The 26,185-nt window shown below is 41.2% G+C and overlaps 1 protein-coding gene across 4 annotated transcripts in view; it reads left to right on the top strand.

Annotated features, from left to right (window-relative positions):
* Positions 1-26,185, top strand: part of LOC140211529 (leucyl-cystinyl aminopeptidase-like) — a 109,190-nt gene that overhangs the window by 18,010 nt on the left and 64,995 nt on the right. For all 4 annotated transcript variants that reach the window (XM_072281316.1, XM_072281317.1, XM_072281320.1 and 1 more), the window contains exons 3-5: positions 550-688; positions 19,293-19,427; positions 24,406-24,526. In XM_072281316.1, the coding sequence (XP_072137417.1) occupies positions 550-688; positions 19,293-19,427; positions 24,406-24,526 (395 nt within the window). The remainder of the gene's footprint in view (positions 1-549; positions 689-19,292; positions 19,428-24,405; positions 24,527-26,185) is intronic.

The following is a 26,185-nucleotide window of genomic DNA, read 5'->3' on the forward strand; positions in this document are numbered from 1 at the left end:
ATGTTGGGAGTGTGGGTCTTCAGGCTCCCGTACCACCTCCCTTGATGGTTATGTCCTGGGTGGGGATGTGCCCTCTTCACTTTACTACCATCTGGATGATGAGGGTCTTTAATAATGGAGACGGCTGCATTGAAGCTGCCCTTGATGGCAGAGTAGATTATGCCAGTGATGTTGCTGGCTGAGTTTACCATAACCTCTTGCAATTCTGTGCATTAGAAACTCACTCCCGGGCTTGAATAAGGCACCAAATATATAGTTGCTAAATTTGCTAATGGCATGAAGATGGAAGTAAATTATAAAGAGAATGATGGTGACTACAATGGGACATAGATAGGTTGAGTGGGAGCAGATTCACCGATGACGTTTAATGTGAGAAAAATGTGCAATTCACCATTGTGGCAAGAAAAATGATTTGAAAAATGCAGATAATGTAAATGTGGAAAGATTGGAGAGATCTGCAACGCAGGGTTTTGGTGTCCTGGTGCGTGATTCACAAATGGCTAACCTTTATCTGCTTTTGTTTCTAATGTTGTTATTTCTCCATTACAGGATATTCGCTGCCACTCAGTTCAAACCTTTTTTTGCACGAAGTGCCTTTCCGTGCTTTGATGAACCAGCGTTTAAGGCCACATTTGTGATCAGAATAATAAGGGAAGCAGACCACATCTCCTTATCCAACATGCCGAAGGTAACTATAAAGAAAGGTTTCATTCATTTAATTAACATACTGCAATGAAAGTATACACTCATTGGTCACTTTATTATGTGCAAGAGTGGAACCTGGTGTAGGCTTCTGTTGCTGTAGCCCATCTACTTCAAGGTGTAACGTGTTGTGCTTTCAGAGATGCTCTTCTGCGCACCACTGTTGTAACGCAGGGTTATTTAAATTAGTGTTACCTGTCAGCTTCGACCTGTCTGGCCATTCTCCTTTGACCCCTCTCATTAACGAGGCATTTTCGCCCACAGAACTGCTGCTCGTTTGATTATTCTTTTTTGTTTTTTGTTTCTTGCACCATTCTCTGTAAACTCTAGAGACTGTTATGCATTAAAAAAAACACCACGAATGGCGCCAGCAATCACTACATGGTCAAAGTCACTTAGATACCATTTGTTCCCCATTCTGATGTTTGGTCTGAACAACAACTGAACCTCTTGACCACATCTGCATGCTTTCTTGCATTGAGTTGCTACCAGGTGACTGGCTAATTAGATATTTGTATTAACGAGTAGGTATATCTAATAAAGTGGTCACTGAGTGCATATTTTAGAGTTTGTTGGAGCAAAGTCTGTTAACTAGACCAGTAATTGCAATGTTGGTTTTGCTGAAAATGGCTGCAAGTATGAACTGATTACTATATAGCAGCACAGCTTCTGGTACCTTGTTAACAATTAAATATCATATGTGAAGTATTTGAGAAAAATTAAACAATTGAGAAGAGAACAGGAAGAACTGAGGAGTGTGATTTATGACTGATGAATTAATTCTCAGATCAACTACAGAAAGAGGAATATACAGAATGTAAAGTGAGATTAAATTGAGGAAGAGGATCTAAGATTGAAAATTAATCAAAGGGTTACTTTATAAATTTATCAGGAAGTTAAGGTGCTGAACTTTGAACTGAGATGAAAAGTGCTTGGAAACAATGGTATTAGAACTTAGCATGTTGGCAGGGTCGACCAAAATAGCTTTAGTATTTTCAGTGTACAAATGGAGGAAATTTATTTTTACTCACAGTAAATGTTTGAAGGTATTTAACAATGCAAATGTAGCAGATGGTCCATTATTGCTGTTATTACTCAGTAATGTTGATATTAATGTGGAGCTAAACATCTATGTATGCGATTTTTGAAGAGAAGCCATCATTGGAGATTCTCTGGTGAATGTGTGCATATCGTACAAAGCCTTCAGATATTGTTTTTGACTCAGGATCGCCCATCACTATGTGAATCTGTACTTCAATACAGAATCATTGCTTTGAGAGAATGGGACACTAGAATATTAATGAAATGAATATAAGTTTACATAATGATTAACATAATATTGATTTCAAGTGTTACCCATGAAATATTGCTTATGAAAGTAGCATGGACTTCTCCACTTTAACATAATCAATTGTTTTGATGCCTTCAAAGTGTTCCCTTTTGCTTCATTTCAACACTTGGTTCAAATAATTCCTCCGCTTGAGTTAGGTGGATAGTCTCTTGCATTGTGTCTGTGAAGTGTTATATAGGAAATGCACATTTTCTTCCAAATACTGTGTGTCAATGACTAGATTTCATTTTAGTACAAAAGTAGTAAATGCCAGAAGCACTTGGCCGATCAAGCAACCTCTTTGGCTACATCACTGCCTGGTGTGGGGTGAGAGGGGGTGGTCACACTACTGCGTGGGATTGAAGTAAGCTGCAGACGGTGTTACATATACTCAGCTCCATCATGGTCACTAGCCTCTGTAGGATCCAGAACATCTTCAAGGAGTGAGGCCTCAAAAAGGAGGCGTCCATCGTTAAGGACCCCCATCACCCTCGTCATGCCTTGTTCTCTTTGCTGCCATGAGGAAGGAGGTACAGAAGCTTGAAGGCACATGCTCAGTGATTCATTAACATCTTCCCCTCTGCCATCCAATTTTTGAATGGGCACTGAGCCCATGAATAGTACCTCACTACTTTATTTTTCTCATTTTGCACTACTTATTTAATTTAACTAATTAATATGTATACTTAAATTCATGTTTTTTTCTATTATTATGTATTACATTATGCTGTTTCCACAAAGTCGGCAAATTTGACAACGTATACCGGTGATACTAATCCTAATTCTGAACAAGGGGAATAGTCTGTCTCAGGTCAACGACTTGCCCTGAATGATGCCAAAAGGACGCAGTGACACAGTTTGTTTGAATTTCTGGAATCTGGATGTCCAAAACAAACAGATCCATTGCATCATTTTGCTCCCAATTGATTTATTTTAGTGGTGTGTTCTTTTATTTATTTTGCAGCACTCACTGACCGTACCTACTTGTCCCTTTGGGGGTAGCGATGTACTTCTAGTAAAGGGGCACCCACCATATTGTTGTGCAAGGAATTTCAGGATTTTAACCGATATTTTCATGTCAAGATGAAAGTGGTTTATTATTGTCACACATACCGAGTTATAGTGAAAAGCTGGTCTTACATACAAATCATTGCATTGTTCATCAAGATGGAATAAGGTAAAACAATAAGAGGTAGGAATATAGTCTGCCAGCTACAGAGAAAGTGCAGTGTAAGTAGACATTAAGGTGCAATGTTATAATAATTCTTGAGTCAGGGCTCCATCTCACCTAACTAGGGGAAACATTCAGTAATCTTGTAACTGTCCTTCAGCTTGGTAGTGCATGCTTTCAGGCTTTTGTATCTTCAGGCTGATAGAAGAGGGGAGGAAAAAGAATGTTTGAGGTGGGTGGGGTCTTCAATTATACTGGCTGCTTTACTAAGGCAGTGAGAATTGTAGGCAGAGTCAATAAAGGGGAGGCTGTTTTCCATTAATTGCTGAGCTGTGTAGGCAACTCTCTGCAGTTCTGTCCGGTCACATGCAGAGTAATTGCAGTAGTAACCGAGGAACTTGAAGCTCTCAACCTTCTGAACCACCATAATTTTGCCATAGACAAGATAAGAGTTCAGGAAGTGGTACCACCATGTGCTGCTATTTTTGTCTTATTTTTCACAAATAGGAAATGCAGTTAACCACAAAGATTGCCAGTTATCCACACACAAAACTGGCTTATTTATAGACAATGTTTTTCTTAAGGGTGCAGAGAGAAAGATTCTTCAAGCTGCTGGGAGTTTGAATCAGTATATGAATATCCAACATCAAGTGCTCTTTACTGTTGTTCTGGATTGGTTCCAACTTTCCAACATTTCTTAATCATATACACCATTCTATTTGCCTTTAGAGAGGAAAAAAGGCATCACATACTCTCCGATGTTTCTAGAGAGGGGAACACTGGGAAGGTGGTCCTTGTCCACCTTGAAGGTGGAGGTTGTGCGTTTGCTGTTGGGGACTTGTGGAAGTAACTGGCAGACATTTTGTAGGTGATGTCTATAGCGACAAAATTGATCCAAAATCAAAACAATACAATTTCTGCCACCATCACAGTTGTTATACTTGTGTTTAATGCCCACAGCTCCAGTGATTACTCCTAAGAGTTGAATTCCCTATTTCAATCCTTTATCAGCAATTAGCATTATTTTTACAGCTAAGCGTTATTGAGCATTATCTCAGCAGAGATGTGATCTTCGTGGTCTCAAGCTACAAACTGCCACAAAGTAAGCATGAATAAGTAACTTATCCCTTCTGCTATTCCCGAGCTCCCACTAATGTGATAACTACATGCTACTGAGACACAGGAAACATGAAATCTCAACCTTCTGAACCACCATAATTTTGCCATAGACAAGATAAGAGTTCAGGAAGTGGTACCACCATGTGCTGCTATTTTTGCCTTATTTTTCACAAATAGGAAATGCAGTTAACCACAAAGATTGCCAGTTACCCACACACAAAACTGGCTTATTTATGGACAATGTTTTTCTTAAGGGTGCAGAGAGAAAGATTCTTCAAGCTGCTGGGAGTTCTGATTTGTGAATCACATGCAATGGCTCAAAAGCTTTAGGCAAATTCATCCCAATCAATAGCTCAATTTCTGAATCAAATTCTGGCAAATAAATATGCTTTAGGTGAGACTATTCCTGAAGATCTCTCTGATGAGGAATGTTCCCTTTGTGAACAAGCATACATTCTTGTGTATAGATGTTGGGTAGTTCAGAACAGCTTTCACTATTTAAGTCAGCTACTTCCTATACTGAAACAACGCAGCTCACAATGCTCTCTTAACCTGTAATGCGTAAGAGAATGGGCTTTCCTTTTCCTATCAGGTTGAGCTTGTTCATGAGGCTGTCTGTGAAGAACACTGCTGTGATTCCTTGATCTAGTAAAGCATTAGTAACCACTGTCTTATTACTTTTCTTAGACTTCAGCTGAACTAACTGGAATAATTTTCATTAGCTCTGGGCTCAGTTTCACTCTCCATAGTAGTGCCAAAGCTACTTGAGCTTGAGTATGAATTTGTGATCCAGTTTTGATTGCACCTTTACTTAACTGCTGGCAATGTAGCTTTGTATACTTCCCCAAACACTGGGTGTGTAACAATTTTCACTTTTCTTTCAATAAAGTGAACAATTTCAGTGAAAGTAACCTTATGGTTGTGCCTTTTTTACAACTCATGAACCACTAATCTCCATCCTTTTCTAAGCTCATCGGGCAGTTTATTTATGACAATCTTCATATTAGCAGGCATGTCTCTAACTCGTACCTGCCTTGCATGTCTTACATAGCATTGCAATAACCTTTATGAAAAAAGTATGTTGTCTTGAAGAGCCTTTATGTCTTCTGATTTGATAAGTGGCCAAGAAAGAGCCTTCTCCAGGTAGGCCAGAGTGATTATCTGCTCATCACCAAAATATTCCTGTAGTAAAGCTCGGGCCTTTTGATATCCTTCCTCCAGTCCGGCCCACTGGCAACTTTTGACAAGCTCTCTAGTGTAACCTCAGTTGTACTGTTCAAGACAGTCACCATAATCTTCAGACTTGCTTGCAGTACTATTATTGAAAGCCCTCATAAATGAGTGATCCTGCAGAGGATTGCTATCAAAATTTGACTATCTCTTTTAGGCAGAGATGCAATGTGTTGTTGTTGCATTACTAGGCTTGTTATTTCCTTTCACATCCAGCACAGCATCTAGTCCTTTATCATCTGAAACACAGTGTCAGCACACTGCAAATCAATACTTTAAGAAGCACCTTGTGCTATTCAATATGGCATAGGTTCAGAGAACCTTTTTGGTACAGGCTGCGAATGAGCCAACCCTTGAGGTTCATAGACTTTTGATCCTTAAATGTATCCACCTTGACAAAGAGTATGTTGGATTTTCTGTGTTCCATGTCAACATAGGAACTCTCACCAGAGAACTGCTCTGCTGTAGTATGCTTGGCACCTACAGCATTTGAAGCCCTTGGCAATTTAACTCTGGCCATCTTGTCTGCGATTTCTTCGTGCAAATTAAGTCCTCCATCTTCCTCCAAATCTGTTCCACCTGTTGTTCCTGGTCTCTTTGAAGCTGTTCTGCTTTTCCACCGAGGCATGCTGATCCCTCAATAGCTGTTGTCTTGTGTATAACTCCTCCCCTCTGCTATCCGATTCCTAAATAGATATTGAACCCTTGGACACTACCTTACTTTTCAAATATATAGTATTCCTGTTTTTTGCACAATTTTTGATCTGTTTGATGTGCGAGTACTGTAATTGATTTGGTTATTTATTATTATTTTTAGTTTTTTCTTCTATAGTATGTATTGTATTGCATTGTACTGCTGCTGCTAAGTTAACAAATTTAACGTCACATGCGGTGATAATAAACCGGATTGTGATTCTGATTCTAAATCGACCTCCATTCTAATATGTACCAATGTTATATTAGATGCATGAGATGTCTGGGCGTGTGCTCCATGCGTACACTATCTTGTAACTTATCAGCTTGTTCACAGCTTGTTCTTTGGCTTCATAAATATTTACATTTCCCTCAGGAGACTAACTCTCATCTGTTTGTTTAATTGCTCTCTCAGCTTCATGGTCGCTGCTTCCATTTGAAATCATTTTGTCTTCCAAGTGCACAAATGAGACAAAGCAATGGCAGTTATGGAAGCAATTCAATTATTTCAGTTTTTCAGAACCAAAGGGTGAACATTTCAGACAACCACCGCTACAGCTTTTACATCCATCAAACTGCAAAGGGGAATGTTTGCCGACTTCAAAACTATATGAACCACAAACAAGTTGTACTTGCCACAAGCTGCTTCAGGCCACTGCTTCCAGTTTCTCAGACACATCGAGTCTGATATAACTGTCAAAATTGTTGCTGACAAAATATAGTGGCAAAATTGATCCGAAATCAAACCAAAACAATTGCCTTCTACCTGCAACCCCACAGAGTTGTTATACTTGTGTGACACACCCATAGCTCCAATGTTTGATGCCAAGAGTTGAATTCCCTATTTCGATCCTTTGTAGCAATTAGCAAACATACAGTTTAGCATTTATGAGTGTTATCTCAGCAGTCAGCAAAGATATGACTTCCAGAGTTTGCTTGTCCAGAATGCTATTGCGCTCACGAGGAATTGTGGACTACACTCGTCCTAGCAAGTGGAACAGTATTCCATCTTGCTCCTGGCTCGTGTCCTGTAGGTGGTGGAAGGCCTTGGAGTATCTGAGGTGAGAGATGCTACAGGTTACTGAACATCTGATCTGCTTTTGCCATCATGGTATTTGTATAGATGATCTGGTTAGATCGTTTCTAATGAGTAATGACCTCCCAGGATATGATTAGTGGTGAACACAGCAATGAAGATTAAGGATAATGTGTTAGGGTCTCCAGAGAAACAAGGCCATTGCCTGGCAGATTTCTTGTTCTAAGGATGTTACTTGCAACTCAACAGTGCTTGACTGGTAATTGTCTAAGTCACGCTGAACGTAGATGCAGATGGTTTAATATGCTTTAGGAGATGTGGACACAATTGACCACTCTGCAATCATCAAAAATCATCTGAGCTTATGATAGAATGGAAGTCATTTGTGAAACAGCTGGGTAATAGTAGGCTCCTCCCTGTTCTCTCTAATTGTATTTGGATCTGAATTTAACTTGGAGTGAAGCATACAATATTCCTGGCAATTAAACCACAAATATTGAAACTGATCATTTTAACAACATCCACGGGCTTTTCCAGGACAGTTTTAGAATAAAGACAAAAGTTCTGTTGTGCGTATTTCAGAAAGATGACTGTCCCATAAAAGCATAAAGTAATTCCTGATCCCTAGGGTCGTGAGCTCTGTGTTATAGCTTGTATTCCCTTTGAAGTTCAGTTCCTTTGAAATCAATGGAGGAGAATGTGTGTTGGCGCTTCTCTATCAGTGGCCACTTTATAAGGTACAGGAGTGGAACCTGGTGTGATCTTCTGCTGCTGTAGTATATCCACTTTAAGTTTCAACATGTTCTGTGTCAGAGATGCTCTTCTGCACGAAATTATTGTAATGTGGTTATTTGAGTTGCTGACACCTTCCTGTCAGCTTGAGGCTAGCCATTCTGCTCTGAACTTTTTCATTAACAGGGAGGTTCTGCCCACAGGACTGCTGCCCACGGGGTGTTCTTTTGTTTATCACACCATTCTCTGTAAACTCCAGAGGATGTTGTGTGTCAAAATCCCAGGAGATCAGCAGTTTCTCAGACACTCAAACCAAAAATCATTCCACTGCCAAAAGTCACTTCAATCGTACGTGTTTCTTCCCCATCCTGATATTTGGACTGAACAACAACTGAACTTCTTGACCATGCATTGAGTTGCTGCCACATGGTTGATTAGATATTTACATTAACGAGCAGGTGTACCTAATAAAGTGGCCACTGAGTGTATATTGAATGTGGATAAATCGAAAGACAAATCTTGGGCTAGCTACTTGTCTACATGGTGGGTTGTCAAATATGAACTTTAAATTGGTTTGTTCAGAGTCTTCTGTGGAGCTGCGTTTACAGAAATGGGCTGGTGCTGTGTGGTGGTGATATTGAGATTTTAATTAACCCAAATGTTGATTAGATTGAAGTTTAAAAAGTAAAGGTAGGGAGATGTTTCTGAAATGTGCTCATCAGGACTTGTATGTTTCTTGCCCAGTGAAGTAGAAATCATTGTTGTTTCTGGTTATGAGAAGGAGCAAATGAACTCAGTGGAATAAAAACAACTTGCTGGGGATACTCAGCATGTCGTGTTGCTTCTGTGGATTCAGATGATGTTTGATGAAGGAAAATAATTTTCAATGACAGGAATCTGCCTTGAATAGGATGGAGCCATATTGAAGTATTGGAATAATGGATGGCCATTGTAGAAGAGATTCCATAATCCTCAAATCCACCTTCAGTATCAGAATATCACTGTTTAATATCACTGGCACATGTTGTGAAATTTGTTGTTTTGTAGCAGCAGTACACTGTAATATGTAATAAAAACTTAAATTGCTATAAAATGTGTAAATGAGAGTGAGAAAATAGTAAGGTGGTGTATGTGTGTTCATTGCCCATTCAGAAATCTGATGGCGGAGCTGTTCTTAAAACGTTGAGTGTGCGTTTTCAGCATCCTGTACCACCACCTTGATGGTAGCAATAAGATGTCTTCGATGCTGGGGAGGCTAGTTCCCAGCCGGAAAAGGGCAAACGTAACACTTCTGTTCACAAAGAGGACTTACCAGGTAGTTAATAGTTACCAGAACACTGGGAACTTTTGTTAATTGTACAGCATAGTAGCAAAAGCACATTGTATGCTTCTTTGTTGGAAAGTAGTGATTGGCAAAAAAAAAAATGGCTATCTCATAATATGTGAATTTGTAAAAGAGAGCCAGCACAGATTTGTTAAAGGGAAATCATGTTCAAATAACCTGTAACATACATCAAAGTTGCTGGTGAACGCAGCAGGCCAGGCAGCATCTGTAGAAAGAGGTACAGTCGACTTTTCGGGCCGAGACCCTTCGTCAGGATGCTGCCTGGCCTGCTGCGTTCACCAGCAGCTTTGATGTGTGTTGCTTGAATTTCCAGCATCTGCAGAATTCCTCGTGTTTGCGTTCAAAGAACCTGTATTCAGTTTTAATGAGGCAACAGGGAAGGTTGATAAAGAATTTCGAGCAGACACTGGCCATGTAGAATTTTGGAAGGCAGCTACTAAAACCCATGGGAATGGATTGTTAACTCAGTAGATTTGCATTAGCGTAAAGCTACTACAGCTCGAGAGGAGTTCAGAGTTCAATTCCGGCCCCGTCACATAATGAGTCTTTTGTAGGTCCTCCTTGTGGAATACATGGTTTTTCCCCAGGTGCTTCAGTTTCCTCCCACAATCCAAAGACGTTCTGGACAGGTAAATTGATCATTGGAAATTGTCCCATGATTAGGTTAGGGTAAATGGTGGTTATGGTTTCTCTTGTGGCACAGCTCTCGAGGGCCAGAAAGGCCTACTCTGCACTGTATCACAAAATAAAATAAATAAATAAGACAGTGGAATTCAAGGGAACTTAGCAGTGATATTCCCCAGGAATGACTTGCAACGTAGAGTGCCCATTTCAAGTTTTGGCCGAAGCCAGAAGGACAATACAAGGGAAAAAGCTTGTTGAGATAGATTTGCTACGGTCTGGAAGTTGCTGCCTGTAGAGCTGGTGGAAAGAGTTGATCTGGGGTTCCAGAGAGGAATTGGGTAAGCTTGAGAGATAGAGCAATGCAGTACAGGCACAAAGCCTCTGACCCAATAAGTCCCAGCTAGTTCCAATCTCCTGCATTCCCCCATATCCATCTAAGCCCTGTCCCTCCATGCACCTATCCAAGTGTTTTTAGGTGATACTGTTGCCTCAACCACTTCTTCTGGAAGTTCATTCCATATACTAAACACAGGAGATTCTGCAGATGCTAGAAATCCAGAGTAGGATACACAAAATACTGGGGGAGCTCAGCAGTTCAGGCAGCATTTATGGAGCGGATAAGCAGTCAACATTCATCAGGACCCGCCACCCTCTGTATGAAACAGGATGCCACTCCTAAAGCTTCGCCTCTTGATCTGGTATTGGGAAATGAACCTGGTTAAGTGTCAGATCTCTTGGTGGGAGAGCATTTTGGAGATGGTGATCACAACTCCATCTCCCTTACCATAGTGCTGGAGAGGGATAGGAGCAGGGAATTTGGGAAAACACTTAATTGGGGTAGAGGGAAATGCTATTAGGCAGGAACTTGGGAACATAAATTGGGAGCAGATGTTCTCAGGGAAATGCACAGCAGAAGTGGAATTCTGCATAGGAATGTTCCATTAAGGCAGGGAAAAGATGGTAGGGTAAAAGAACCATGGTGTACAAAGGATGTAGAAAATCTAGTTAAAGAAGAAAAGAAAAACTTATGAAAGGTTCAAGAAACTAGGTACTGTTAGAGCTCTAGAAAATTACAAGGGTGCCAGGAAGGAGTTCAAAGATGAAATTAGGAGAGCTAGAAAGGGCCATGAGAAGTACTTGGCAAGTAGGATTAAGGAAAACCCCAAGGCATTCTTCAGGTATGCGAAGAGCAAGTGGATGAGCTGTGTGAGAATAGGACCAATCCGGAGCAGTAATGGAAACGTGTATGGAGGCAGCGGAAGTACTTAATGAATACTTCATTATTCACCAGTGAGAAGGACCTTGGCGATTGTGGGGATGATATACTACAGACTGCAGCACATGAGCATATAGACATTAAGAAAGAGGATGTGTTGGAGCTTTTGAAAGGTATTAAGTTAGATAAGTTGCCAGGACCAGAGGAGATATGCCACAGGCTACTGTGAGAAGTGTGTGAGGAGATTGCTGGGCCCCTGACAATGATCTTTGCATCATCAATAGGGATGGGAGAAGTACTAGAGGATTGGAAGGTTGCAAATGTCATTCCCTTGTTCAAAAAAGGGACTAGAGATAACTCAGGAAATTATAGACCGGTGAGTCTTACTTTAGTGGTGAGCAAGTTGTTGGAGAAGATCCTGAGAGGCAGGATTTATGAGCATTTGGAGAGACAATCTGATTAGGGATAGTCAGCATGGCTTTGTCCAGGCAGGTCATGTCTTACAAGCCTGATTGAATTCTTTGAGGATGTAACAAAACACATTGAAGGTAGAGCAGTGGATGTAGTATATATGGATTTCAGTAAGGCACTTGATGAGGCTCCCTGTGCATGGCTCAGGCAGAAAGTAAGGAGGCGTGAGATCCAAGGAGGCAGTACTTTGTGGATCCAGGATTGACTTGCCCACAGAAGGCAAAGGGTGGTTGTAGATGGTTTGTATTCTGCATCAGAATCTAACCATGGACTTTTTACTCTCCTCCCATCCGATAGGCGCTACAGGAGCCTCCGCTCCCGCACCAGCAGGCACAGGAAGAGCTTCTTCCCTGAGGCTGTGACCCTGCTGAACCTCACATCACAGCGCTAAGCAGTATTGCACCTATACTGTACTGTCTCAATACTTTTATATTTGTGTGCTGTAGCACTTACTTCTTATTCACAGTTATTTTGTAGATAACGCTATTTTTTGCATTTCCGGTTAGATGCTAACTGCATTTCATTGGCTTTGTATCTGTACTTGGCACAATGACAATAAAGTTGAATCTAATCTAATCTCATCAGGTTTGTTATCACTGGCATGTGATGTGAAATTTGCAGTTCAATGCAATACATAATCTAGCAGAGGAAAAAAATAAATAAAACAAAAAATAATAAGAAGAAATAAACAAGTAAATCAATTACGTATATTGAATAGATTTTAAAAAATGTTCAAAAACAGAAATGCTGTATTTTTTTTAAAAAATGGGGTAGTGTTCAAAGATTCAATGCCCATTTAGGAATCGGATGGCAGAAGAAGCTGTTCCTTCAGGCTTCTGTACCTCCTATCTGATGGTAACAGTGAGAAAAGGGCATGCCCTGGGTGCTGGAGGTCCTTGATAATGGACGCTGCCTTTCTGAGACACCACTCCTGCAAGATGTCTTGGGCACTTTGTAGGCCAGTGCCCAAGATGTAGCTGACTACATTTAAAACCTTCTGCAGCTTCTTTTGGTCCTGTGCAGTAGCCCCTCCATACCAGACAGTGATGCAGTCTGTCAGAATGCTCTCCACCATACAACTGTAGAAGTGTTTGAGTGTATTGACATGCCAAATCTCTTCAAACTCCTAATAAAGTATAGCTGCTGTCTTGCCGCCTTTATAACTACATCGATATGTTGGGACCAGGTTAGATCCTCAGAGATCTTGACACCTAGGAACTTGAAACTGCTCACTCTCTCCACTTCTGATCCCCCTGAGGATTGGTATGTGTTCCTTCATCTTACCCTTCCTGAAATCTACAATCAGCTCTTTCGTCTTACTGACGTTGAGTGCCAGGTTGTTGCTGTGGCACCATTCCACTAGTTGGCATATCTCACTCCTGTACACCCTCTCATCACCACCTGAGATTCTACTAACAGTGGTTGTATCGTCATCAAATTTATAGATGGTATTTGAGCTATGCTTAGCCACACAGTCATGGGTATAGAGAGTAGAGCAGTGGGCTAAGCACACACCCCTGAGATGCGCCAGTGTTGATCGTCAGCGAGGGGGAGATGTTATCACCAATCTGCACAGATTGTGGTCTTCCAGCTAGGAAGTCGAGGATCCAATTGCAGAGAGAGGTAGAGAGGTACAGAGGCCCAGGTTCTGCAACTTCTCGATCAGAAGGAATGTGGGAATGATGGTATTAAATGCTGAGCTATAGTCGATGAACAACATCCTGACTTAAGTGTTTGTGTTACCCAGGTGGTCTAAGGCCGTTTGAAGAGCCATTGGGATTTCATCTACCGTTGACCTATTGTGGTGATATGCAAATTGCAATGGGTCCAGGTCCTTGCTGAGGCAGGAGTTTGGTCTAGTCATGACCAACCTATCAAAGCATTTCATCACTGTTGATGTGAGTGCTACCAGGCGATAGTCATTAAGGCAGCTCACATTATTCTTCTTAGGCACTGGTATAATTGTTGCCTTTTTGAAGCAAGTGGAAACTTTCACCCGTAGCAGTAAGAGGTTGAAAATGTCCTTGAATATTCCCGCTGGTTGGTTGGCACAGGTCTTCAGAGCCTTACCAGGGTACTCCATCGGGACCTTCCACCATGTGAGGGTTCACTATCTTTAAAGACAGCCTATCATCACAGGGTGATGTTAAACGGAGATCACAGGGTTATCAGGTGCAGCACGGATCTTCACAGCTGTAGTTGTGTTCTCCCTTTCAAAGTGTGCATAGAAGGCCTTGAGTTCATCTGGTAGTGAAGCTCTGCTGCCATTCATGCTATTGGGTTTCGCTTTGTAGGAAGCAATGTCTTGCAGAACGGTGATCAGTGGTATTCTGCAGGGATCTGTTCTGAAACCCATCTTTGTGATTTTTATAAATGACCTGGATGAGAAAGTAGAAGGGTGGGTTACTTAGTTTGCTGATGACACAAAAGCTGGGGGTATTGTGGATAGTCTGGAGGGTTGTCAGAGGTTACAGCGGGACATCAGTAGGATGCAGAACTGGGCTGAGAAGTGGCAGATGGCGTTCAGCCCAGATAAGTGTGAAGTGGTTCATTTTGGTAGGTCAAAATTGAAGACAGAATATAATATTAATGATAAGACTCTTGGCAGTATGGAGGATCAGAGAGATCTTGGGTTCCATGTCAATAGGACACTCAAAGCTGCTGCGCAGGTTGACAGTGTTGTTAAGAAGGCGTATGGTGTGTTGCATTTATCAACCGTGAGATTGAGTTCAAGAACTGTAAGGTAATGTTAAAGCTATACAACACCTTAGTTACCGCCCACTTGGAGTACTCTGTTCAGTTCTAGTCACCTCATTACAGGAAGGATTTGAATACTCTAGAGAGAGTGCAGAAGAAATTTACAAGGATGTTGCCTGGACTGGAGAGCATGCCTTATGAAAGTAGGTTGCGTGAACTTGACTTTTTCTCCTTGGAGCAACGGAAAATGAGAGGTGACTTGATAGAGGTGTACAAGATGATGAGAGGCATTGATCATGTGGATAGCCAGGGGCATTTTTCCCATGGTTGAAATGGCTAACACAAAGGGGCATAGATTTATGATGCTTGGAAGTAGGTACTTGGGAGGGGGGGAGTGGATGTCAGAAGTAAGTTTTTCTACAGAGTGGTGGGTGCGTCGTATGCACTGTCAGCGACGGTGGTAGAGGCAGATTCCACAAACTCTTGGGGGCATTGGAAAAACTACAACTTCCATCAACAAAGCTGTTTTTCTTTCTTAAACAGCTTATTTTCCATATTCATTGAACCAATTTTTGCCTTCGTACTAGGATGCTGCCTGGACTAGAAAGCTTGAGTTTATTATTCCGAAAATGTGTGGATTATATTCAATAACACATAATGAATAACAATTATATTAACAAAGATTTTGTAATCCTATTAGCATAATTTCAAAATTGTATTAACATTGGATAAAAGAAAATTCCAGCTATGTGGCAACAAAGGCTATGTGTGTGGGAGTGTTTCAGTTACTGTGTGGCCACACCTACACAGCTTAGAGAAAAAGTTGTCTATGCCTTTATATCCACCTTAAGTGCTAATGTAAAATATATTGAGTAGAGCAGTGGGCTATTGAGATGTGTGCAGAACAGCCCTTTGAGGCCCTTCAAGGTGGAACTGCCCAGCAACCCCCGATTTAACCCTAGACTAATCATGGGACAGTTAATAATGATCCATTAGCCTACCAACTGGTACGTCTTTGGACTGTGGGAAGAAACCAGAGCACCCAGAGGAAATCCACGTGGTCATGGGGAGAACACACAAGCTCCTTACCGACAGCAGTGGGAATTGAACCCTGGTCATTGGTACTGTAAAGTGCTAACCATTATGCTATTGCCCAGCCCTGTTTTATATATGTTATGCCCTTATTAAAATTTCTACTGCTGTGCTGTTGAGGTATTTTAGCAGTTTTCTGCAAAAGCAGTATGTCCTGTCAACCCACGGTTAATGAAGGTCATCACACTATACACATTCTTAACAACACTGTCAACCTGCGCAGCAGCTTTGAGTGTCCTATTGACCTGGACCCCAAGATCTCTCTGATCCTCTGTACTGCCAAGAGTCTTACCAGAGTGTTTGGTTTTGGTTGAAGATGAGATCATAAGATATAGGAGCAGAATTGGGCCATTTGGCCCATTGAGTCTGCTCTGCCATTTCATCAAGTCTGATCCATTTTTCCTCTCAGCCCCAATCTCCTGCCTTCTCCCTGTATCTCTTCATGCCCTGACCAATCAACCTCTGACTTAAACATACATAAAGGCTTGGCCACCACAGCTGCCTGGGACAAAGAATTCCACAGATTCACCACTCTCTGGCTAAAGAAATTCCTCCTCATCTCCATTCTAAAATGATGCCCCTCTGCTCAGAGACCGTCTTCTAATCTTAGACTCTCCCACCGTAGGAAACATCCTCCCCGCATCCACTCTGTCAAGGTCTTTCACCATTCAATAAGTTTCAATGAGGTCACCCCTCATTATTCTGAATTTAAGTGAATATCGGATCGGTGTCATTAAATGCCGTCCAATCCTGGAGTAATTATCGTGAAATGCCTTTGAGCCCTCTGCATTTTTAGTACATCCTTTCTGAGATAACAGATCCTAAGCTACTCAGAATACTCCAAGTGAGACATCACTATTTTTTTAAATAAAATCTCAACATTACATCCTTGCTTTCATATTCTTGTCCTCATGAAATAAACGCTGATATCGCATTTGCCTTCCTTACCACAGACTCAACCTACAAGTTAACCAGTTAGAGAATCCTGCATAAGGACTCAAAGTCCTTTGCACCTCGGTTATTTATATTTTTTCTCCATTTGGAAAATAGTCAACCTTTTCATTTTTTTTTCCAACATGAATGATAATATACTTCCTGACAATGGATTCCATTTGCCATTTCTTTGTCCATTCTCTTAATCTGTCTTAAATCCTTCTATAACCTCTGTTCTTCCTCAAAACTACCTGCCCCTCCACCTATCTTCATATCATCTGCAAACCTTGCAATAAAGCCATCAAATCCATCATTTAAATCATTAACATATGACGTAAAAGAAATTTGTTCCAACACAGACTCCTGCGGAACACCATTAGTCACCGCCAGCCAGTCTGAAAAGGCTCCCTTTAGTTCCTCACTTTGCCTGCTGCCAGTCAGCCACTGCCTTGCCCATTCTAGAATCTTCCCTATCATATCATGGGCTTGTAGCTTGTTAAGCAGCCTCATGTGTGTGGCATTGTCAAAGGCCTTCTGAAAATTCAAGTACACAACATCAACCAATTCTCCTTTGTCTATCCTGCTTGTTGTTTCTTCAAAGAATTCCAACAGATTTGTCAGGGAAGAGTCTCCCTTGAGGAAACCATGCTAACTATGCCCTATTTTATCATGTGCCTCCAAGTACCCTGAGATCTCATCCTTGATAGTCCACTCCAACATCTTCCCTGAGGTCAGACTGTCTAGCCTATTGGCGCCTTCCTTCTGCCTCTCTTCCCTTCTTGAAGAATGGATTGACATTTGCAATTCTCCAGTCTTCCAGAACCATTCCAGAATCTAGTGATTCTCAAAAGATCGGTACCAATGCCTCCACAATCTCTTCAGCCACCTCCTTCAGAACCTCGGGGTATACAGGAGACCTGTCTACTTTCAGACCTTTCATTTTCCCAAGAACCTTCTCTCTAGGAATGATAACTTCACAAACTTCATAACCACTGACACCTGGAACTTACACAGTGAAAACTCATGCAAAATTCTTAGTCAGTTTGTCCACTATTTCGTTGACCCCATTACTCCCTCTCCAGCATAGTTTCCACCTCACTTCTCTTTTACACTTAATATGTCTGACGAATCTTTTGGTATCCTCTTTAATATTATTGGCTAGCTTACTTTCGTATTCCATCTTTACCTTTTTAATGACTATTTTAGTTGCTTTCTGTTGGTTTTTAAAAGCTTCCCAGCCATTGAACTTCCCTGTAATTTTTGCTCTTATGCCCTCTCTTTGGCTTCTATGCTGCCTTTCACTTGTTGGCCATGGTTGTGTCATCTTTTCTTTAGAATACTTCATCCTCTTTGAAACATATATATCCTGTGGCTTCTGAATTGTGTCCAGAAATTCCAGCTGTTGCTGCTCTGCCATTATCCTTGCCAGTGTCTTTTCCAGTTAATCCTGGTCAACACATCTCTCATACCTGAATTTCAGGGTGAATTCGAATATATGATGATCACTTGCCCCAAAGAGTTCTTTTACCTTAAGCTCTCTAATTAATTCTGGTTCATTGCACAACACCCGATCCAGAATAACTGCTCCCCTCGTGGGCTCAACCTCTAAAAAGCCATCTCATAGGCACTCTAGATGTTCCCCACCTGGAATCCGGCACCAACCTGATTTTCCCAGTCAATCTGCATATTGAACTCCCTGATGTCTATTGTAACATTGCCCTTTTAGGATGCATGTTCCATTTTCCATTGTAATTTGCAGACCACATCATTACTAATGTTTGGGGGGTGTGGGGGACGTCTGTATACAACTCCCATCAGGGTCTTTTTACCCTTGCAGTTCCTTGGCTCTATCCACAAAGATTCAACACCTTCTCACCCTATGTAACCTCTTTCTAATGATCCAGTTTCATTTTTTACAACAGAGCAATGCCAACCCCTCTGCCTTCCTGACTGTACTGTCAATACAATGTGTATCCTTGGACATTAAGCTCCCAGCTATAACCTTCCAGCCATTTTGTCCAACTTGGGGATGTTGTGTCAGCCATTCATGTTTGGTTTTGTATGTGTTGTAACTTTCTGCCCAGTGGTCTGTAGGGGAAGATTCGAGAGAGCTGTGTGGGATCAGATTTCTGAAGGACAGAAGTCTGGTGTGGGGTCTTTTGATGGGAGTACAGATAGAGGAGCATCAGGGAAGATGCTGGAGGATCCCATCCGAAGGGGAGTCCATATTTCAAGGAATGCTTTGTGAGGAGATGGATTCCAAGAAGGAAAGTTCTACCTGTGGTTGGTGATGGGAACTCAGTGCCATCAGTGAAGCGATACACCCAACTACTACAGAAACGAGCTCCAACATTTATGTGCACATTTAGACTGGTTTGACTGTAATGAGCCTTTAATTTTTCTTTTTCTGTTTACTGTTTGCTAATGTTGAAATATTGGTAAATATATTTTCTTTGTAATTTTATGCTGGTGTATGATCTGTTAATTTCCTGGTGATTGATAACTTTGCATGGGGCAATATTTACACTGTATTCACTACAATCAATGTTTCTTAACCGGAACATCCTAACTTTCCTGTTTGATTAAACCCAAATTATACCGACCCTAGACATGTGTTGCATATGGAAGGTGGCCTTCTCATCGCTGAGTTACTTGGTCATTAGCAGAGCGAGGTAACGAGCTTAACATATTCAAGCCTTGTACCTTTACCCTGTTTCAGCACTACTTTTCGACAATGTGATTTTTAGTTTTGTTCCTGAACGCTGTATTTAAATGGTCAGTCAGAATTCAGAATACATTCCTTTTGGTAAAACAGAATTTTGCTAACATTGAAAGCTGTGCTGTTAAACACACATGGTATTGTGCTTGACATTAATGACACTGGTTTGTAATCTGTTCTAGGGTAGCACATCTACAATTGTGAATGGACTTTATCAAGATACATTTATGAAAAGCTTTAAAATGAGCACTTACTTAGTGGCCTTTGTTGTTGCCGATTTGAGAAGCATCAACTACAGCACAACAGATGGAACTCTGGTAAGTCCCATTTTTAAAAAAAAAAGCCTGCAGCTAATGTAAGTAAGGCTGTTTTTAATATCTATCCCCATTTCTTCAGAGAAGATGGGAGGGAATGATTCTTGTAGAAATCATTGAAGTTGTGTTCCTTGTCTTCCCAACTTGACTTTGGCTGGAAATTTCAAAAATCTAACCAACAATGGCAAAGTATTAGATGCTCTTGACCATAATCAACAGTATATATAATTTGAATTGATTACAAAAATAGTACTGGTCATGTTTATCATGGTGGCTGAGATCCCAAAAGGGAAGATATTTAGAAGTACTTGGTACCCTAAACACACAAGAGATTCTGCAGATGCTGGAAATCTTAAGCAACACATGTAAAATGCAGAAACAGCTTGGCAACTCGGGCAGCATCGATGGAGGGGAATAAACAGTTGATGTTTTGAACCAAGATCCTTCATGAGGACTAGAAAGGAAGGGGGAAGAAGCCAGAATAAAAAAAACTGGGATGAGGGGCAGGAGTATAACCTGGACGGTAATGGGTAAAACTAGATAAGGGGAAATGTGGGTTAGTAGAGAGGGGTATGAAGTAAAAAGCTAGGAGGTGCTACGTGGAAGAAGTAGCTACCTGGTAGAGGATAGTGGGCCTTGGAGGAAATGGAAGGAGGAAGGGAACCAGCGGGAAGTGATGGACATTTGAGGAGAAGAGAAGGGGTGAGAGGTGAACCAGAAAGGGGAATGATGTAGATTGGAGTAAGGCTGCATTGAGTACCATCTGCCACAAGAGGTGGGGTTTCATGGCTACCCACCAAGTAGACTTCCCTTTCTCACTTTGGCATTGCAGTCCATGGCCTCCTCCACTGCTATGATGAGGCCACACCCAGGTTGGAGAAGCTGTCAGGGTAGCCTCTAACCTGATGGCATGAACATAGCTTCTGGTAATTTCTCCCCTTTCTCCAGCTGTTCCTCCGTGCTTCTCACGTCTGTCTCCATCAAATCAGGATTGTGCACAGCATCCTACTTCACATATGATATCAATTCAGAGCGGCCGTGTGAATTATAGCCCGGAGGCAGCGGTTGGTGCAATATGGACAAGACAAAGACAGAATTAAATAAAAGCCAGCCCACGGGAGATGGCTTTAATTGCTGGATTCACATTGCAGAGAGAGAGAGGAACAATGTGTATGTGTAAACAACAGCGCATGCGCAGACAACAGATCAATACATAGTGCTAATGAGGGGTGATTGCTCTAAAAGAAATGTATTCACACACGACACTTCCTCCCCCTTTAGATTAATGCAACATAAAACTGTGTATGTACAAAACATTCAATTTCCCTTTTATTAACCCATATTCCAAATAAATGTGCTTTCACAATAACAGTCCATAACAACTTTGCAGTTCTAAAGGTTCAGTCTTTTGGGTGGTGCTCTTTTTTTCAGGATAGCACTTCTGGACCTATGGAGTGGCATCAGATTCGGCAGGTGTCTTGTCAAAGATGATGTTCTTATCACCCCTCTGTATAGCTTGACTCTGTGGTTAAGAAGGCATACAGTGCATTTGCCTTCATAAACTATGGGGTTAAGAGTCGAGAGGTAATGTTGCAGCTATGTAGGACCCTGGTCAGACCCCACTTGAAGTACTGTGCTCAATTCTGGTTGCTTCACTACAGGAAGGATGTGGAAACCATAGAAATGGTGCAGAGGGGATTTACAAGGATGCTGCCTGGATTGGGAAGCATGCCTTATGAGAATAGGTTGAGTGAACTCGGCCTTTTCTCCTTGGAGTGACGGAGGATGAGAGGTGACCTGACAGAGGTGTACAAGATGATGAGAGGCATTGATCGTGTGGATAGTCAGAGGCTTTTTCCCAAGGCTGAAATGGCTAGCACAAGAGGTCACAGTTTTAAGGTGCTTGGAAGTAGGTACAGAGGAGATGTCAGGGGTAATTTTTTTACGCAGAGACTGGTGAGTGCATGGAATAGTCTTCTGGCACTGGCGGTGGTGGTGGAGGTGGAAACAACAGTGCCTTTCAAGAGACTCCTGGATAAATACACGGAGCTTAGAAAAATAGAGGGCTGTGGGTAAGCCTAGGTAGTTCTAAGGTAGGGACATGTTTGGCACAGATTTGTGGACTGAAGGGCCTGTATTGTGCTATAAGTTTTCTATGTTTCTAAACATATAAAATTATGAAAGGGATAGATAAGACAAGCAGGAAAGTTCTTTCCACTGGTAGGTGAGACGAGAACCAGGGGACATTGCCTGAAGATTCAGGGGAGTAGATTTGGGGCAGAGATGAGGAGGAACTGCCTTTCCCAGACAGTGGTGAATCTGGAATTCTCTGCACAAGGAAGCAGTGGAGGCTACCTCAGTAAATATATTTAAGACAGGGTTGAATAGATTTTTGCGTAGTAGGGGAAATATGGGGAAAAGGCAGGTAGGTGGAGATGAGTCCATGACCAGATCAGCCATGATCTTATTGAGTGGCGACGCAGGCTCAATAGGCCAGATGGCCTTCTCCTGCTCCTATTTCTTATGTTCTTATCTTCACATTTTGTTCTGGTAAGCCATTTCTGGCGAAGATAGTCCTCAGAGTGGACATGGTCTTTGCTGAGATTCAAAGATTCAAGATTCAAAACACTTCATTGTCATTCTAACCGTATATCAGCTCTGCAGGGCAGAATGAGACAGCGTTTCTCAGGATCAGTGCAATCATAACATAACAAAGGCAACACTAAATAATAAACATAACAATAAATAGTAAAATACAACAGCCACATGTCAGTTAAAATCAAGTTATAAGTGTCCAGTGCAAGTTAAAAGTGTCCAAAGCAGAGTCAGGTAGAGCAGCTATTTAGCAGTCTGACTGCCTGTGGGAGGAAGCTGTTTAGTAGCCTTGTGGTTTTAGTTTTGATGTTCCTGTAATGTTTGCCTGATGGCAGAAGAACAAACAGTTCGTGGAGAGGGTTGACTTCATTGGTGTGACCTTCGGCCACTTCGAATGAGCATCCACAGCTACCAGAAGGATAGAATCCATGAATGGCCCAGCAAATTCAATATGTACTCTTTGCCATGGTGTCAATGGCCACTTCCGTGTGTGTAGTGGTGCCTGTGGGTGTGCAGTTTGAACCTTTCGGCATCTAGAACAGGTTTTGGCCAAGTTTTCAATCTGCTTATCTATTCCTTTCTCAAACACCCCATTAGTGTTAAGCAGCTTTGACAGCTTCTGGTTAGTGTGACCAGTTGGGCTGTAGTTGCCTGTTGATGCCACACTGAGAGCTTTGATTCAGTGCCAGTCTAGTTGGATTTTTCTCAATCATCCACATCGGAAAAGCGCTGGCTCTCCACTTTTCAATACATAAAGCTCTAACTGCTGTGTTTGGCGTCCATACATCACATTTACCTTCAGTTTCCCTTTGGGAGACACTTTTTCATCTGTGTAGATTTTTAGCATCATTGCTGTATTCTCATGTTATCTAAGGAAACAGTCTGTTGCAGTCAACCTCTGAAATTGTAGACAAAGCTGACCCTGTGTCCAGTTGCATTTTCAGTTTTACGCCAGACACATCTATTGTGATCCATGTAATTCTGTGATCTGCTTCAGTTATACTATTTGCCACGTCGATAACCTTTTTGGCTGCTTGTACCATTCAGGGAAATTTTGTGCACTTCACGTTCTAGCCTTTTTCTGTAGTTCTGTTGCATCCTTTGCTGCTGTCTCTAGCGATATTGCAATGGTCAGTGCCCTTTCTAAGGTTGGATCTCATTCTGATCGTACGCTCTTTTGAGTGCTTTGACTATGCATGCCACATACAAGTCTGTCTCTTAATACAACAGAAAGTCCATCTCTAAAGTCACAGCACTGCAGTATATTCAGATATGCTTTCATCTTTTGACTGGTTCCTTTTGTAAAATCTAATTCTCTCAACTATTACCAGCGGTTTAGGGCTCAAGTGATTTTGTGGAAATGTAACAATTTCATCGAGCATTTTGCTTGCTGGCTTTGCAGGGGTTACTAATTTGCATAAGAGACTGTACGTTCTTGTGCCCATTAAGCTAAGAAGCTCAGGGCTTTTTGCTCCTCCAAGTTGTTGGCAGAAATTGAGTAAGGTAATAGTGGGAAGACTGGACAGGTAGGCATTCTTTGAAAGTGCTTTTGGCTCCCTGCACTACTCCACTGATTAAAATGGGACTGATGCCTCAGAGTTTTTTTGCTGATGAGGTATTCAGAAACTACTCAGTTTCACACAAAGTGAGTGATACAAGCTGGATGCAAGTATGCATGATTATGGGGATTTTGGGGGAAGGACCATCCACTTGGTATTTTCATTAGGGCTCCACACAAACTCTCCACTTTAATGTTAGGCTCTCTTGCTGGACTTTTCTGAGTTTGAGGCTGTGGAATTCATTCACACTCTTTTCTGTTAGCTGTCTCGCTGTCCTCCATCTTGCTTGGCTTAATGTGGGAGAACTGCAGAATTTATCTGATTTTGTTGATCGTCTACATTGGTCTCTGTGCTTGACTTTTGTGATATTTGAAAACTTATTCTAGTAGAAATTTGCTTGAGTGTTTAGCAACATACCAAATCTCTTCAGATTCCTAATGAAGTATAGCCACTGGCGTGCCTTCATCATGATTGCATCAATATGGTGGGCCTCTGAGATGCTGACACTCAGGACTACAAACTGCTCTCCTTTTTCACCACCAACCCCTCAATGAGTATCGGTTGGCGTGTGTTCACCTGACTTCCCCTTCCTGAAGTCTGCAGTCAGTTCTTTGAGTGCAAGGTTGTTATTCTAACACTCCTCAACCAGTTGATCTATTTCAATCCTCTGTGCCTCCTCACCACAGTATGTTAAATTATTCCACTGTTGTTACTACTTATGGTACGTACTAACTCGGGGAAACTCCATTGATTCATATTGAAGAGATTATTTTCAGTGTAATAACTTACGGTTTGACAGTACTTCTTATCACATTGAATTTGGCTAGGTGTCGGTGTATGCTGTTCCAGGAAAGACAGATCAAATGAAGTATCCATTGGAACTAGCGGTGAAACTTCTCAACTTTTCTGAGAGCTTCTTCAATATATCTTACTCCTTAAAGAAGCTAGGTAAGAATGTTTTATGATAATGCCTTGTTAAGATGCTTGAAGTTGACTGTAATGGTGTGAGTTTTGAAATGTAGCACATTCTGCCTCCGATGAAAAGCCTATCAATCTTGTTCAGGTTGCAGTTGACTTTCACCTTTTTTAGAAGTATTTTATGTTTGCATGCCAAAAAAATTTAGTAAAATTCTAAACGTGGTTTACTCAGGAGTCTGTTGCTGGACTGAGAATCTCTGGACTATTGGATGTTCATCCAATTAATTGTAATTAAAAACCAATGAGAAACAAAGGGCCAGTGTATTAAAGGAGGCATGGGAATCAGCAGCCAGTGAGCCTGAACATCTGAATTTCTCAACATTCAGACCAGAGGGATTGTAAGTCAGCAGAATATAGACAAAATCACAGTAATGAATATTTTGTATTCATTGAATAATATCATTTAAGTTCATGAGTCAAGGTATTGTAAAATGGCCAGTGCTCTTGCTTTCTATGATTGTTTTTGTGTGAATGTGTACATACAGTGATTGTCAACAAAGCTTGGTCCCAGAGCAATTGTTTCACCTCTGCAATGGACAACTTACTGACAAAAGATCAGCGGCCTGTTCTCTCCTTTAACCATTGAATGTAAATATGATTTGGGCGTCGTGATTAAATTTCTGCGTGCTTGAAAATGCTTTAACCTCAACAAGGAAGCTGCTTCCATAGCATTGCTCCAGTTTCTCCTAACATCAGTTACGAACTTTCATACTTGTAGCTGGAGCTATACATGGTTGACAAAATAGAACTCTGTCCATTTTGTACTGAAACTAAAAATTGAGTTCCAAGGAAACGGGTGGTACAGCAAGTGAGATTGTGGCTCTTTCATTCCCATGAGCTCAGTGCAAGCCTGTATGATGAAAGTCTTCATTCTCATAGCTGAAGAAGCACAAATTAAAATTGATCCCTTTCTTAACAAGCAAGTGTTCACAATGGAAAGAATACAGAAGAAGTGTACAATATAGAACCAAATAGCTAAATTATCTACAAGTAGGTTTTTGGGGGGGAAATATTTTCTAAAGGTTGGGGATTTTGATTTCTTGTTTTACTGTATTGAGATGCATTGTTTTTAATTTGGGAGGTGGTCAATTTGATTAAATTATATTTTGTAGAGAAGCAAACTACATTAGGCATGGCAGGAAGGTCCCAAGTATTCACAATCTTCTGAAAAACTTAGAACAGAATATTGATAACATTGGAACTGATGTATCATTTTAAGCTAAGCTTTAAACAGAATGATGGGAGTATTTTGCAACAGGCCAGACTTGCTGGGGTGGGATTAACAGAGTATAAGCTTATGTTTGTTTTTATTTACTCTATTTTCTTGAGGCACTTGTCCTCAACACCGATGTCCACCCAGATCAGAATCGGGTTTATCATGAAGTTTGTTGTTTTGCAGCCACCGTACACTTCAGTACATAAAAAATTTTTATTAACTGCAATAAGAAATATCTTTAAAAGATAAGTAGTGCAAAATGAGAACAAAATAGTGAGGTAGGATTCATGGACTATTCAGAAATCTGGCAGAGGGGATGAAGCTGTTTGATAAACATTAGTTCATTGAGTCATAGAGAAATACAGTACAGAAACAGGCCCTTTGGCCCATCTAATCCATGCTGAAACCATTTA

The sequence above is a fragment of the Mobula birostris genome, chromosome 17 (genome assembly GCF_030028105.1).
Source record: "Mobula birostris isolate sMobBir1 chromosome 17, sMobBir1.hap1, whole genome shotgun sequence".
In the NCBI taxonomy this organism is placed as follows: domain Eukaryota; kingdom Metazoa; phylum Chordata; class Chondrichthyes; order Myliobatiformes; family Myliobatidae; genus Mobula; species Mobula birostris.